At 35.4% G+C, this 13,908-nt stretch overlaps 1 protein-coding gene across 1 annotated transcript in view; it reads right to left on the bottom strand.

The window, feature by feature from the left end:
- PTPRK (protein tyrosine phosphatase, receptor type, K) overlaps nt 1-13,908 on the bottom strand; it is a 471,942-nt gene that overhangs the window by 85,958 nt on the left and 372,076 nt on the right. Inside the window, exons 11-12 of the mRNA XM_012660791.1 lie at nt 6,213-6,486; nt 3,476-3,512 (exon numbers count right to left, since the gene is read on the bottom strand). Of these exons, the coding sequence (XP_012516245.1) occupies nt 3,476-3,512; nt 6,213-6,486 (311 nt within the window). The remainder of the gene's footprint in view (nt 1-3,475; nt 3,513-6,212; nt 6,487-13,908) is intronic.

The raw sequence follows: 13,908 nt of genomic DNA on the forward strand, positions 1-13,908 counted from the left end.
CTAAACTGTCTTCCTATTTACCCTAGCAAGTAGCCATTTGAGTGAATAAAAAATCATTGATTATCATAGAATTCAGCAGAAGAAAATTCATTTGAATAAAACTGATATAGAGACAGACTAGGATTAAATTCAATTCAATTCACATTACTTTATGAATTATATTTCTAACTATGTTCTAATTGAATCAAATAAAGTCTTAGCTTTGGTAAAAAGTATTCTATATTAGAAGGTAAAATGCATATCACAATATACATGCCCATTTAAATAAATAAGAACTCTAGTTATATAATAAATTTGTCTTAACTCACATACAAATTGCTCTAATACTCTTCAGAATTACTCTAACTAGTACCATAAAACTAGTTTGATTAAACATGAAAGCTGAAACATCCACCTTACATTTAGTTTAAATTCCATTACCAGGACAACAAATATTTATTGTCCTTAACATGATTCTCACTGTGTATTGTCCCTGGCACATAGTGATGTGTAAGACTATTAAATTATAGCTTCAAATGTAGCTAAGTATTCATATTAAGTTTTTAAAAAGTGACAGAAAGCAACAGACTATTACATATGGCCTGAATAGAAATTTTGTGTGGTAAAAGGTCACTGCAAACTGGAACGTCTTCTAGAAGGGCACTAGGTTTTCTAGAGAATTAAGTTCTTTTGAACAAACTTGATCTATATATGGAGGAGATTAGGAAAGGAAAGTTCCAGCTGTTCAAAACTCACAGCTGAGGCTGAGAAGGTGGGAGCCTAGGGAGGGGCAGGTGGAACACAAGGCTTGTTCATGGGAGTCTTCCAGGATGGAGAAAGGTCTTTTCTAGACTGTCTCCATTCAGCCCAGAGATTTCTGGGCAGGGTTGCTCTGCTCATCGAAAGTGGCTTGGAGAGTGAAGATCCATCTTGTCCCACGGAAGGAAAACTGCAATGAAGCCAGCAGTGGCAGCCTTCCATACTCCAGAGACTCCTCTATGCACTCTTGTGTTATTTCTACCTATGGTCATGCAATTTTTAATGTTGTATTTATTTTTATTTTTTATACTGAGAAATACTTTCCCCACCTACCTACGCACACATTTATAACAATAAAGTGCACACATTTTAAATATACAGTGTCATAGATTTTTACCTATGTATACACCTGTGAAATATTGAACCATTCCTTCACCAGAAGGTTCTTTAATGCCCCTTCCCAATCAATATGGTTAATGCCACTTTGGCTATTAAGTGTGTCTTCAAAATGCCCTGCCAGGAAATTTTTTATTTTCATATTGAAAAATTTCATACCAAAGTTGACCATATTTGCATGGTGTACATTTAAAATGTAGTCAGGCAATAAGTTGATATTACTTTAATAAATGTGATTTTTAAAATGTGGAAAAAATGCTAAATGTTCAGAGAAAGAAATATATTAGATCTGGGCAGAAACAATAAAAACAAAACAAACAAACAAAAAAAACCTCTCATTTTTCTCCCAAGAATTCTCAATCATGAAAGTTTAGTTTTTTTGCACATAATTTCTTTCATAATTATATAACATAAATTATGTCCTTCTGAGGTAAGGTACAAGATTATTATCATTATTACAATGAAAAGATAATAGTTAACACTTATGTAATACTTACAATACTCTTAAGCACTATTCAAGCACTTCATATAAGTTATTTTAATCCTCACAATAATAATGAGTAGGTACTCTATTATTCTTATTTTGGGAATGAGGGTGTACATAATTTGCCCAATGCTAAAGAACTAGTAAGGGGCAAAGTCAGGATTTGCACTTAGAGAGTCTAAGGCCAGAGTCACTTCTCTTGCTATATACCACACTCTTTCTGAGATCCAGAAGTACAGCAGGGGCAGATTATTAGACAAAGAAGAACATCCACAAATGGACTCTTTCTTACTACTTCTGAGTTTCTGGCAATTATTCTTTGCCACATAGTAAGATCAATTTCCGTGATCTCAACCCTCCCGCAGTCTAAATAGCACATGATGTTTGTCATCATCATTTTATTTCTATTGAAAGAGGAACAAAATAATGCTTCAACAACTCATGCAAAAGCAAAAAATGAAAGAACTGAGTACAAAAATTTAAAATGTCAGAATCATTTATAGCTATCATTTCTTAGTTATAGAAATGTAGCACGATTATATCTAAAGCACTTTCTTAGATGCTGATGTGAGACCCTTTTACTTTTCTGACTCTATTTTAAATCTGAAAAAGCACAGGTAATACACACCTAAATACCTTCTGCCATTACTTTCTAAAAAGTTCAATACTGATATCTGATATATAAGCTCAATTTTAAAAATAAAATAAATGCTTATAAATTGTAAAATGTATACATTTTCTCATTTCCTTCATTAGAGTTGCCTTATTTTTTAACCATCATGAGGAATCTTAATATTTGAATTGAACAAGTATATTTTCTTCCGTAAAGCTTCTTTATTATTCGCATGAGTCAAGAAGAGTCTTTATTGACTTTACAAATCAAGAGTAAAACACAAATGCTAATTGAGCAGATTGATGATTAGATGGAGAAAAATGAAGAAAGGAAAGATGCCAGCACAAAGATAATATGGCCATTCATTTTTACCCCAAATGAATCAACTACTGCTTATGAATGTGGGTCTCATACTAATTCTGGCAGCAAACGATCCAGAGCACCAACCCTGAGAGGAGGCCCATGTCTGCATGCAGACAGCTTTTCCTTATTTCTCTTGCTAGAATACACCAAGTAGCTGTCTCTCCTTTGTGGGTATCATCAAGTAACTCCTTAATGAATGATTATAAATACAGAGAATGTGGGAGACTCTCCTCCACTCCGAACTCGAAATACTCATCCGAAGATTAAAATGTTTTCTCTTGTCAAAGAAACTGGGCAACTAAGCCACAATATGCAGAGTCAGCAGGAATTGCCCTGGCTATTAGCTATCACAGATCTCATTTCTTGGCATTAGTTAAGTTTCTTCTTAAAAAAGGTAAACAATCTTCAATCTAATTGCAGTACAGATGAAGATATGGACCAATCAGTCTCCACCTCTATAATCTGAGATTTAGCATGAACTAGCTTGGTTCTTTTTATAAATGATTGTCTACCATGGAAAGTTAACAGAAGTTTTTAGACAAGTAACTTGCTATTTTAAGCTGTTATTGCTGAGCTTTCCCAAAGACATTGGTTGATCAGCGGTACAAGACCTTGCAGACACTAAACGGCAGAAATAAGCTCTTCTAAGGTTTTCTAAATCCTTCCTATTCTCACAACAAAATTCCTTCAGTCAAGTACTAGAGGATGGGAAGTAGCAACCCCATTACTTGTTAAAAACACCCAAGTGAATCAGAGAACTAACTGTGTAATAGAAATGCCACATTTAATTAGCCCTGAAGCAGGGAAAAAAGCTCTTTCATTTTAGAAAGGTGGGGGGGCCGTGAATAGAGATTTTTTTTTTAAAAAAGCAAACCTCTTACCTTTTGTAGCAATTCGTACACACTGGGTTTTAGTTTCCTGATAGAGTAAAAATGAAAGAAAATAGTCAATGTATAGATAATGTTTCCTGTTTCATAAACTATAACTATTATGAAGTTCAATTTGGGGTCATAAAAAGGATTATAAGCAATAGAATTACAGTATTACGGAGACTTCATTTTTTAATATACACTCTCATAAATTTTTTAAAAATCTAAAATAAGAACTTTAAAAAATTTTCCAGGATTTTCTAAAGATGTGGGTACCTCTTTCCCCTTGCAATAAAATAGGCCAGTTTGTCTGTGGCAACTAGTATAGCATTCTATTTACATGCATTGCACTTCTTAAACTATCAGAAAAATATTTGCAAAGCTAATACATATCAGATCCAAATATAAATTTAATTTTCATGTAGTAGCTGTAGACTCAGACCAAAGCTGAACATTATATACTCTCATTTGGATCCTAGCATGACTAAAGAGCTAAATGATAGCAGTTAGAAAGATCATCAAAACACTGTTTCACAGTTGCAGTATAATTTATCTATTCTTTTCTTTCTTTTAATTTAGCTGTTAGGAGTTAACTGTTTCTCAGCATAGATTATTTTTCTCTTCTTGCTAGAGAGAGAGGGGGTAGAGAAAGTAGAATTGGAAATAGGAAAAGACAAGGAAAATATTATTATTTTTTAATGTTGTAGAACGGCAGTAGGAGACACAGGCCTCTGCCAGCAGTAGAAGTATCTGGGCCCACTCCTCACTTCTCTAGGACTTAATTCATTCAGTGTATGTCTTTAAATACATAAGAGGTTGGAAAAGGTGTCAAAGCCAATGAACAAAACAGAGGCTATTTGTGTTCAAGATGCATTTTTAACTCCATCTTGAATAGTTCTTTGTAATTTCCTCTTAGGCATTTATTGTTTTTAAATTAAACAAAATAAAGCATTGAGGGAAAATTAGTAATTAAAAATAAAATTTTACACTTCTATTACTTAATTGTGACCTGAGGCCTTCATGGTAAGCTCCAAGAGATTATTTCACATTCCCATAAAGGCCCAAAGGGGTTTTGATTTCCTAAAAGCAATTGCTGTTAACTCTCTCTGGACATTACCTGCCTCTGCTGGCAGGAGCCACCACAATTTTAAAACTCTTTGCCAAGATAACTGTGAAATACATTGTTGCTATTCTGTACTTTGATTAAACCACAGTATAGATATATTAACAATTGGAAAAGAAAATCTATATCAAAGCTTTTAAAGGGTGCCAGAGAAAATCCTTCATAAGTAACACACATTCATTAACACTCCTCTCATACAACAGATCAAATAACAAAAGTTAATTTGGAAGCTTTCACCTCTCTAAAGATGAAAACCCTAACACAAAACTAGGTTTCCTACCTCTATGCTACTTTATACCCAGAACTGATGAATAACTTCCATAGTGTTCTCTTTTTTTTTTGAGCAGCTCAGTTGTACCAGGGTATGGAAGGCTACATAGGTAGGAAGTGGGTGTTGGACTTGCCTCTAAAGACCCCCAGTTAGACAGAAATAAACTAGAAGAGAAGAGCATCTTCAACCATGAGCAGCCTCTGACTTTGGAGCACATTTTAGAAGATGCTACGGCATTTTTCTTTGCCATCTATAAGCCAACCATACAGGTAGAAAGAAAGAAAAAGCTTTCATTCAAAAGCAGCTAATCAACACCCAAGGTTCTCAATGCAAACGGATTGTGATATCTTCCCATTAAACTATTCTAAGATATAATATGACTGATGCAACTGTACGTCATATCCCACCTTAGGGACTCAATTACACAAACCCAGCAATTTCCTATATAAGTCCATTAAAATGTCATTATTCCATTGGATTTTAAATTGTGCAAGTTTCTATTCTCAACATTTTTTTTTTCTCTATCCCCCTCTGCCAAAAACTAAATAAAAGTAAATAAATAAATAAAGTCAGTTGTAGCAGAGAAAAATCTCTCAAAGAGAACAGCATGAGACACAAAAGACCAGGTTGTTTCCCCATATATGGAACCACTGGTAGTTTCTAACATCCTGTAGTGTTTTCCTCTTCAATATTCATTTGGGATCGGCAGCCGTGTTCAAAACAACTGTGTCCAAAATGGGAAAAGGAGGGGGCGGCTGGGAAAACAGCTTCTGTGATAGCCCAGCAGCCAGTCATCGCCAGGCTGCCTTTCGCTTACGTTGTCAGCTATACCACAGGTGCCCTATTACTTTGTAATCAGAGGATTGTTACTTGTTATTTACTATTTGGCTAGAAAACCCTGAAAAGTTTATAAGCGTTTATTAGCCTGCTGTGGAACACGCATTCTGTTTATCCTGCAGTAAATTTAATCTTTTAAAGTGTGCCGCTACTGAGAGACGAAGACAGAACAACCCCTGATATTTCCTGGGGGTGGAGTCCTGGCAGCAGCACGCCCACCTTTGCAAATCGTTTTACTCACAGTTGCCACCGTGGTCCCCCCAGAAGAAGGAGCAAGTACAGGCAGTTACTAGGAGACAGACATCCTGTGAAATGTAACCAGCCTGCAGCCTCAGCCCTGGAGTAGGCTCAAAACTGTGCACACCGTTGAGAACAGAAACAACACTCCCTACACAACAATTTTCTTCTTCCTTCCTTCCTTTCTTTTTCTCCGGGACAAATGCTACTGAATATTTACAAAATTCGACTCCAGCTTTTCCGAAGGACAGTTGAAAAAGCCAATCTGGGAGGAAGCTCACCTTCTCCACACTACTCATTGCCTGGAAATAGATGTTGTATCCTTTGCGTGGAGCCAAAGGGGGGTTCCAAAAGCCTTGATAGGTCCTGTTGTCGCCCACTGTGAATGGGGCAGGCTCAGGTAGATTCCCTGGGGGTAGTTCCGCAGCGAAGTAATAGGGTGCACCCCCGCTCATGGCATTTTGGTAGGTGACAGGAACCTGGTAGCATTCCATGGCTCCAGCCTCTCTCTTGGTGCGGTGTGGGTGCAGCTCCTCCACAACAATCTGATAAGCACTTTTGGAAAAAGAAAATAAAAGCCACACATGAAATGATTGAAGATATTAAGAGTTTTTTTTAAAGGAACAAAGGGCTTACTATTAACATACCACATTTAAAACTATTTAAAGCCAGTCTTAACCCACAGCATTCATGTTTTCAGCTATTTTGCAACAAAATAGAATTTCACATGAATTTTGCTCTCCCCAGCACCAGAATAGTTACTAGGGAATTGAAAAAGGTGAAAAAAAAAGTCATCATAGAACTCTTCACATGTTAAAATACTGAGGAATAAGCCACATTAATAAGGACCCTGACATTAGCCAGAGACACATCATAGATTAAGTTCTTTGTCTGGTATTTTTAAATGTTTAAAGTTAACATTTCCCTTGAATTGGTATTATGGAGGGCCCAGCTCCAAGGTCCAACAGAATGAATGCCTCAGGGTGGTGCTAGAAGCACCGGTTTGTGGTTGTCACAGTCTTCTAGACAGAATGTGCTGACAGGCTTCTCCACCTCTTGACCTTGCCACGGCATCTACATTGGCTCAGAGCTATGTAGATCTAAAGCACAAGTGACATGCGGCAATACGGGCACAGATGGACAGAAATCTGTCCTCACCACTGAAATAGACTGCCTCCTTCTTCTGGAGTTGTTATTAATAAAATGTTACAAATTGTAGAAACAGATGGCATTTGGCCTATTAAAGCTCTAACCTAAGCCTTCTAATACCTTTCTTAAAAGTCTTAAAACTTTTCTACAATAGCCATTATTGTTTATAGGAGAGGGAAAAAATGCAATTTTAAAGATTTTCCTGATTTCTAATAATAATATTTGTAATCACTTTCTGAAACTGATATATTAATATTCTTCCTTTGTAGGAAATTCTTTAGGTTAAAAATTTTTTCAGGTAAAGTACACCTGGGAAAGTTGACATTATTAATTTATATATTATTAAAATATTTAAAAGAAATATGCTTAAAAATTCCTGAAAATTGTGGGAAAATGCATTGTGGTAGTTTATATAAATTGAACATAAATAAGCTGTGTGTAGGATTGCATATGGAATCTTGAGTCTATGACAAATATGCTCCTTCTACATAGAAAAATGGCACTATTCAATGGACCTTCAACAGCAATAGAATATTTTCTTTAATAGGCTTATAAAAAGAAAGAGGTTTGTGTGTGTGTGTGTGTGTGTGTGTGTGTGTAGAGAGAGAGAGACTGAATTTGCATCTATGAAAATTAAGACAGTTCAGAATGTATAAAATTCTAACTTAATGTAAACTATTATAAACAAAAGACCTTTATAGATTAAAATAATTATAATTTAATTTATAAATTAAAGATTTTCTTTTCTTCCTAAATATTCAAGTTCCCATTTTCCATCAAAATATTGCTAAGAACTTGATAGGGTAGACTCCATCTCCTTTCCTTTAGAAAGAGGACAGCCATTGTATTAATGTCAGAAATTGCAATTTGAACAAGCGACTAAGGCAGAAGTAGAGGTTATTTCAAATTATGTCTACTGCATCACTCTCTATCCTGCTGCCAAATTGAGTTGCTGAGCTAAGAATGCTATTGACAAGATACATGGTTTCTGAGACATCCATGGAACAAGCACTTGTCAATTTTAAAATACAGGAAATACATAAGCATAGCCCTAGAGAAAGAAGAAAAGAATGAACAAAGCTGACATCTGCTGTGTGAAGCAAATCTAGCCCTTTTTTGCTTTATTTTTAATTTATAATCCACATTTGTATGTTACACATTTGCATATCCTGGGGACACATCCACATATGCATATAAACTCCCACATCCATGCTCGCCAAACAAACCTTACATTCTTGCCCTAAAGAGCAATAATGATAATTACCCATCCTTGTTAATCATTTAACCTAATCATTAAAAATAAATTCCTCATTAATTATCTCGTATCTCTAGAAAAACCCAGAAAATCTAGTCAACATTCAATCTTACCTAATTCTATTAAATTGACATAGATTCTACATTACAAATTAAGGATACTTCATGCAAGACAGCTTGTCTCTCCAGATCTATTAGGAGCAAAGCAAATTGCCAGTGCTAGAGAGGAGTGAAGGAAGAAAAGGTGCAATCTGCTCTTTGGGAAAGAACTTTTGAGTATGGTTTCACAGAAAATAAAAATCAACACCTTGGGCTGAACTTTCAGACTGGCACTATTCTCCATTAAATGAATCATTTCAATTTTATAAGTTGGGAATATTTTAATAAAGAATATAAATTAAGAAAACTATTTCCACACACACACACACACACATATATATATACACGGATATGCTATTGCCATGCACTTTAATCTTATAATACATCTTTTCCCTGCTAATAGTATCCATTTATTCTTTGAATGATCATAGAAGAAATGAAGTGCTGTATTTTTGTTACTATTGAGAAACTGAGGCAAAGAGAAATTGAGCTCCCATTAAAACTTACACTACTAGCTTTACTTTCTTCTTTTTCTATTTTACACTAAATTGTTTTAAACTGAATGTTTGTGTCCCCCGCAAATTTCATGTTAAAACCTAAACCCTCAATGTGATAGTATTTGGAGATGGGGCCTTTGGAAAGTAATTTGTTTTAGATGAGGGTCCTTCACCAAGAGCCAAATTAGCTAGCACCTTGATTTTGAACTTTCTAGCCTCTAGAGTTGTAAGAATAAATGTTTCTTATTTAAGCCACCCAGTATTTTGTTACAGTAGCCCAAGCAGACCAAGATACATGCGTACAGAAAAACTTCTGAAAACTGGCTTCCAAGTACAATTTCTAAAATATTCTTTGTGCAATGACTGACATCGGACAGAAAGGTAGATAGAGATAACTAGATCTCCATACTCCATCCCTCTCCCCCTCCACCACTACCCCCTACCAGGCGAGAAATGTCTTCATAATACAACAGCTCAGTTTCTGGATACTTTTCCAACCCCAACTATGCTTCCCTTTACAAGCTAATAGATCAGCCATCGTACTTTATATTCAAGTGTGATTTCAAATAGGGTAATGGGCATTTAAATAAGTATTTGCAGAATGAATAAATCGTTTCTGCCTTTTCTGTTGAGTTTTTGCTTAGTTAGGACATATTTAAGATATTTTTTCTTTCTCCATGAATGTACATTTTTCACCTCAAAAATCCTGAAAAGTTTTTGAATAATAAGAATTTCCTCACTTAGCTTCCCTCCTTTGTCTTTGAATCAATTCATTCATTCATTTTCAATCAACAGTTACATATTTAACAGCTACCATGCAGGCACTTAGGATAGAGGGGTGAAAAAAAGTCCTAGCTCTCATGGACCTTATATGTATTCGCTTCTCTTTTTTGAAATTTCTAGTGTTCTACCACTGTTAGAATGCTTTCTGCCCCTCTCCAGTATGATACAGTTTAAAACAATAAAACCCAAAATATCTACTCTCTTTAAAACTCTGCTTATGAACCTGTGATAGTCCATAGTAAGCATTTAAAGTGACTGAGATAGCCACCCAAAAGTAGATATGCAGAGTCCCCTTAACTTAACTCACATATTCTCTTTTGCCTTCAACCAGAAATACCCCTCTCCAGTTTAAAATCTTGGTTCACACCTGTCTGTTCTACTGCTTTCTTTCCTTTCAGAACCCCCTCGGCATGCTGCCTTTTCAGCATACTGAAAATATGAAAATATCTTTCCTTATAATGATATCGCGAAAAATCCCCTAGTGGAATTTTACTGTCATTACTTGGGCTCCATCTTCAATCAGGTCCTTTCAAGACATATCTCTGTATGCATCTATTACTACCTTTTCATGCACATTAAGAAGTCCTGGGTACAGTTGATAATCAGATCAACTATAATCATGGCAAGTCCTTAAAAAGTGTTTATACTTAGTGAAAAGTGGCTATAAAATATTTAGGCCATTAAATATGAAATTTCCAATTTTGGATCAAAAGTGTAGTTTGTTATATCTCAAACAAGAAGCAGTACAATTAGTTGAAGTATGTGCCTAAACTGTCGACACAGTTTTGCCATCTTAATGGTTGCTTGTTTATGCCAGCAGCAAAGAAGCCTGGAGAGCAAGTCGCAATGAAATCGCAAAAGGCATTTTCCACACCTTATTGAGAATTGAATATTTTTCCTCGTAAGAAGTGGTCCAACACCTGGAAGAAGTTGGAGTCAGTTGGTGCCAAGTCTGGTGAATATGGTGGATGACAGTTTCTAAGTCCAGCTTCTGTAGTTTGAGCAGCATTGTTTGTGTGACATGAGGTCCAGTGTTGTCTTGTAAGAGGATTGACCTGTTTCTGTTGACCAATCTCGGCTGCTTAATCACAAGCATCCGCATCATTTTGTCCAACTGGGTCACAGTAGACATCTACTATAATTGATTAACCAGGTTTCATGAAGCTGTAGCAGACCATATAATGCTGGACCACCAAACAGACATCATTAGCTTTTTTTTTGATGAACATTTAGTTTTAGACTGTGTTTCTGTACTTCACCTGTATGCAACCATTGTGCTGAACGCTTGCAGTTGTGAAAAAGAATCCATTTTTCATCACATGTAATAATATGGTGTAGAAATGATTCACCTTTATGTTGTGACAGCAAAGAAAGTCAAGCTTTGAGACAATGTCTCTTCTGATGCCCGTTTAATTCAAGCGGTACCCATCTATCCAGCCTCTTTACTTTGCCGATTTGTTCTAAATGGTCCAATATTTTTGGAATATTAACATCAAACCTTGCTGTTAATTCACGTGTAGGTTGAGAGGGATTCACTTCCACTACAGCTTTCAGCTCGTCATCATCCACCTTAGTCTCAGGATGCCCACGTGGCTCATTTTCAAGATTAAAATCACCAGAATGGAACATCTCCAACCACTGATGCATTGTCCATTCATTAGCCACACCCTTCCCAAACACTTTGTTGATATTTTGAGCTGTCTGCCCTGCATTGGTTCCACGATGGAACTCATATTAGAAAATAACATGAATTTTTAATTTATCCATGGTTTCACAAAAATTGCTCTAAAAAAAATTTGAAAGATAATCACAAGCCAAAATGTGTGTTTACAAGACTGAGAATGTATCTTCACAATAAAAATAAAACAAGAAGTGTCAAAGTGAAATGTCAGAGATAACAACTGTTAAACGTATTACTTAAGGAATCAGACATTTCATACTTAATAATCTAATAACAAAAAGTCACTACAGGGAGAGATCACATTAAACTTGAGATGAAGCCCCAACTAAAAATTGTAAAATTCATGTTTAAAAGAAACTATCTTTCCTTCATTGTTCAATGTGAGAGGTTGTTCTCTAAGCACATGTTTAGAGGACTTGTTTTTATCCTTGTTACTTTCTTATTTATCAATTCAAATTAATTAAAGGGCAGAAAATAAGAAATGGGAAATCAAATTAGAAGTGATTTGACTAATTACATGAAACGGGCCTGTGCTTTTTCATTCTTGTGGTTGTCTAATTACCTAATGGTACTTAACTCTAGCTTGATCTAAATATTATTTGAGTTTAGTGCTCTCGTAATTAAAAATATCCCAAAGCCATCTTAATATTTTTAATCACTCTACCCATATTTCGTATATTCCCCATTCCTTTTAATTACATTTAAAAATATTTCTGTAATTAAGTTAAAATCAATATACTGGTATCATGAATCTTCATTCAATACTCAAAATGTGATTTCCTTATGTTTAAAATATTAAAAATGACATATTTCTCTATACCATACAGATGTTTCTCGACTTACAATGGGGTTATGGTGTAATAAACTCATAAATTGAAAATATCCTAAGTCAAAATGCAGTTAATAGACCTAATCTACTGGCCATTAAAGCTGAGCCAAGCCTACCTTAAATGTGCTTGGAACACTTACATTACTCTATAGTTGGTCAAAATCATCTGACACAAGGACTGTTTTATAACAAAGTGTTGAATATTCATGTACTGCATATTCCTCACTTAAGATAATATCAAAATTCAAAACTTGAAGTACATTGAAATTGCGATGGTTTCACACTATTGTAAAGTTAAAAAATTGTAAACTGAACCATAATCGTAAATTGGGGGCTTGTCTGTAATCTAATTTGAGTAAATATTGGTATGTAGTCATTTTTAGTTTCTTAGGAGGCCAAATGATGACTTCTCATCATACAATTTTCCCCCAGTTATAAGACTGTAAGAACACATATAAGGGGATTTTGCCATTAGCTCAAAATAGATTACATGATACATCTGGCAGATAGACTTCCTGACTTAATGCTTAAAATGTTTGGGCTGAACCCCAAATTACCTGTAATAGCCTGCCATGGATTTTTTTTTAACCCATTACTAAGTAAATCCTCTGTGAATCTGGTGACAGTTTTAGCTTGCATAACCTCTTGGTGATAGCAAAATGACAAATTATACAATGTTATATAAACTTTCTTGGATTTTATCTAAAAAGTCTCCTTAAAGTTTCAGGAGAAATTCCCCAGCTCGAATGTTTTACCATTCCTCTTATGAACAGACTCCCCAAGATCCCACAGCTACCATTGCTCATACCACCTACTGTCAACATTTTGATGATAACAGAGTGGAGGTTATCATCCCTGGTTACCATCAAAGTCCTTGCTCTTCCCTCTTCACTCCTTAACCACATAAGCCAGTTCTCACAAGATTTCCCTTTGTCCAAGATCAACAAAGCTCAAGATCCTGGCATTAACTTTAACAAGTTCTGTCTTTAACCAAGTTCTATCTCCTGTAATTTCTCTTCATAATACCTTTTAATATACCATTTTTCTCCATTCCCACTGCTTCTATCATTTCATAAAGCAACCTCTATACTCTTTACACTGGAGTTGATGATGTCTTACCACATCCCTTAAATCTCCATTGTTACTCTCACTCCCTCTTGATATATATTATCCATTTGACACTGGTATGCCTATTGTTACCCAAATACACTAAACATACTGTCAAGAGTTTCCTCCTTTCTCCTTATCTAGTTTTTCTACTTCTGTCACGAAGTCGCCTCTGACTATTTCGTCCTGGCTTCTAAGCCAATGGAGATAATTTTCCAAGTATAGATGGTTGAAGGATGACATGGGGGTACAAGTCATAATCACATGGGATGCTTGCTCGATCTAGTCCCTAATGCAACGACACCAATTATAATGCCACAAACTCACTGACTGGAACCATCAAGGTATCCCTAGAAATGCTGGGGTTAAAAAAAAGGCCAAGAATCCTGTCTTACAATACTTGTTTCTTGCATCACAAACACGGCACATCACAAATACTATGTCGTATTATTTTTTCAGATGTACATCTTTTCTTTAGATGATTACAAACTCACTAAAGACAGTAACTATCATATTTTTAACTCCGGTGCCCTTTCATTCATTCACCAAATATTTACTGAGTGTTTATTATATATCGT

Source organism: Propithecus coquereli, unplaced genomic scaffold, assembly GCF_000956105.1.
Source record: "Propithecus coquereli isolate 6110/MARCELLA unplaced genomic scaffold, Pcoq_1.0 Scaffold68, whole genome shotgun sequence".
NCBI lineage: Eukaryota > Metazoa > Chordata > Mammalia > Primates > Indriidae > Propithecus > Propithecus coquereli.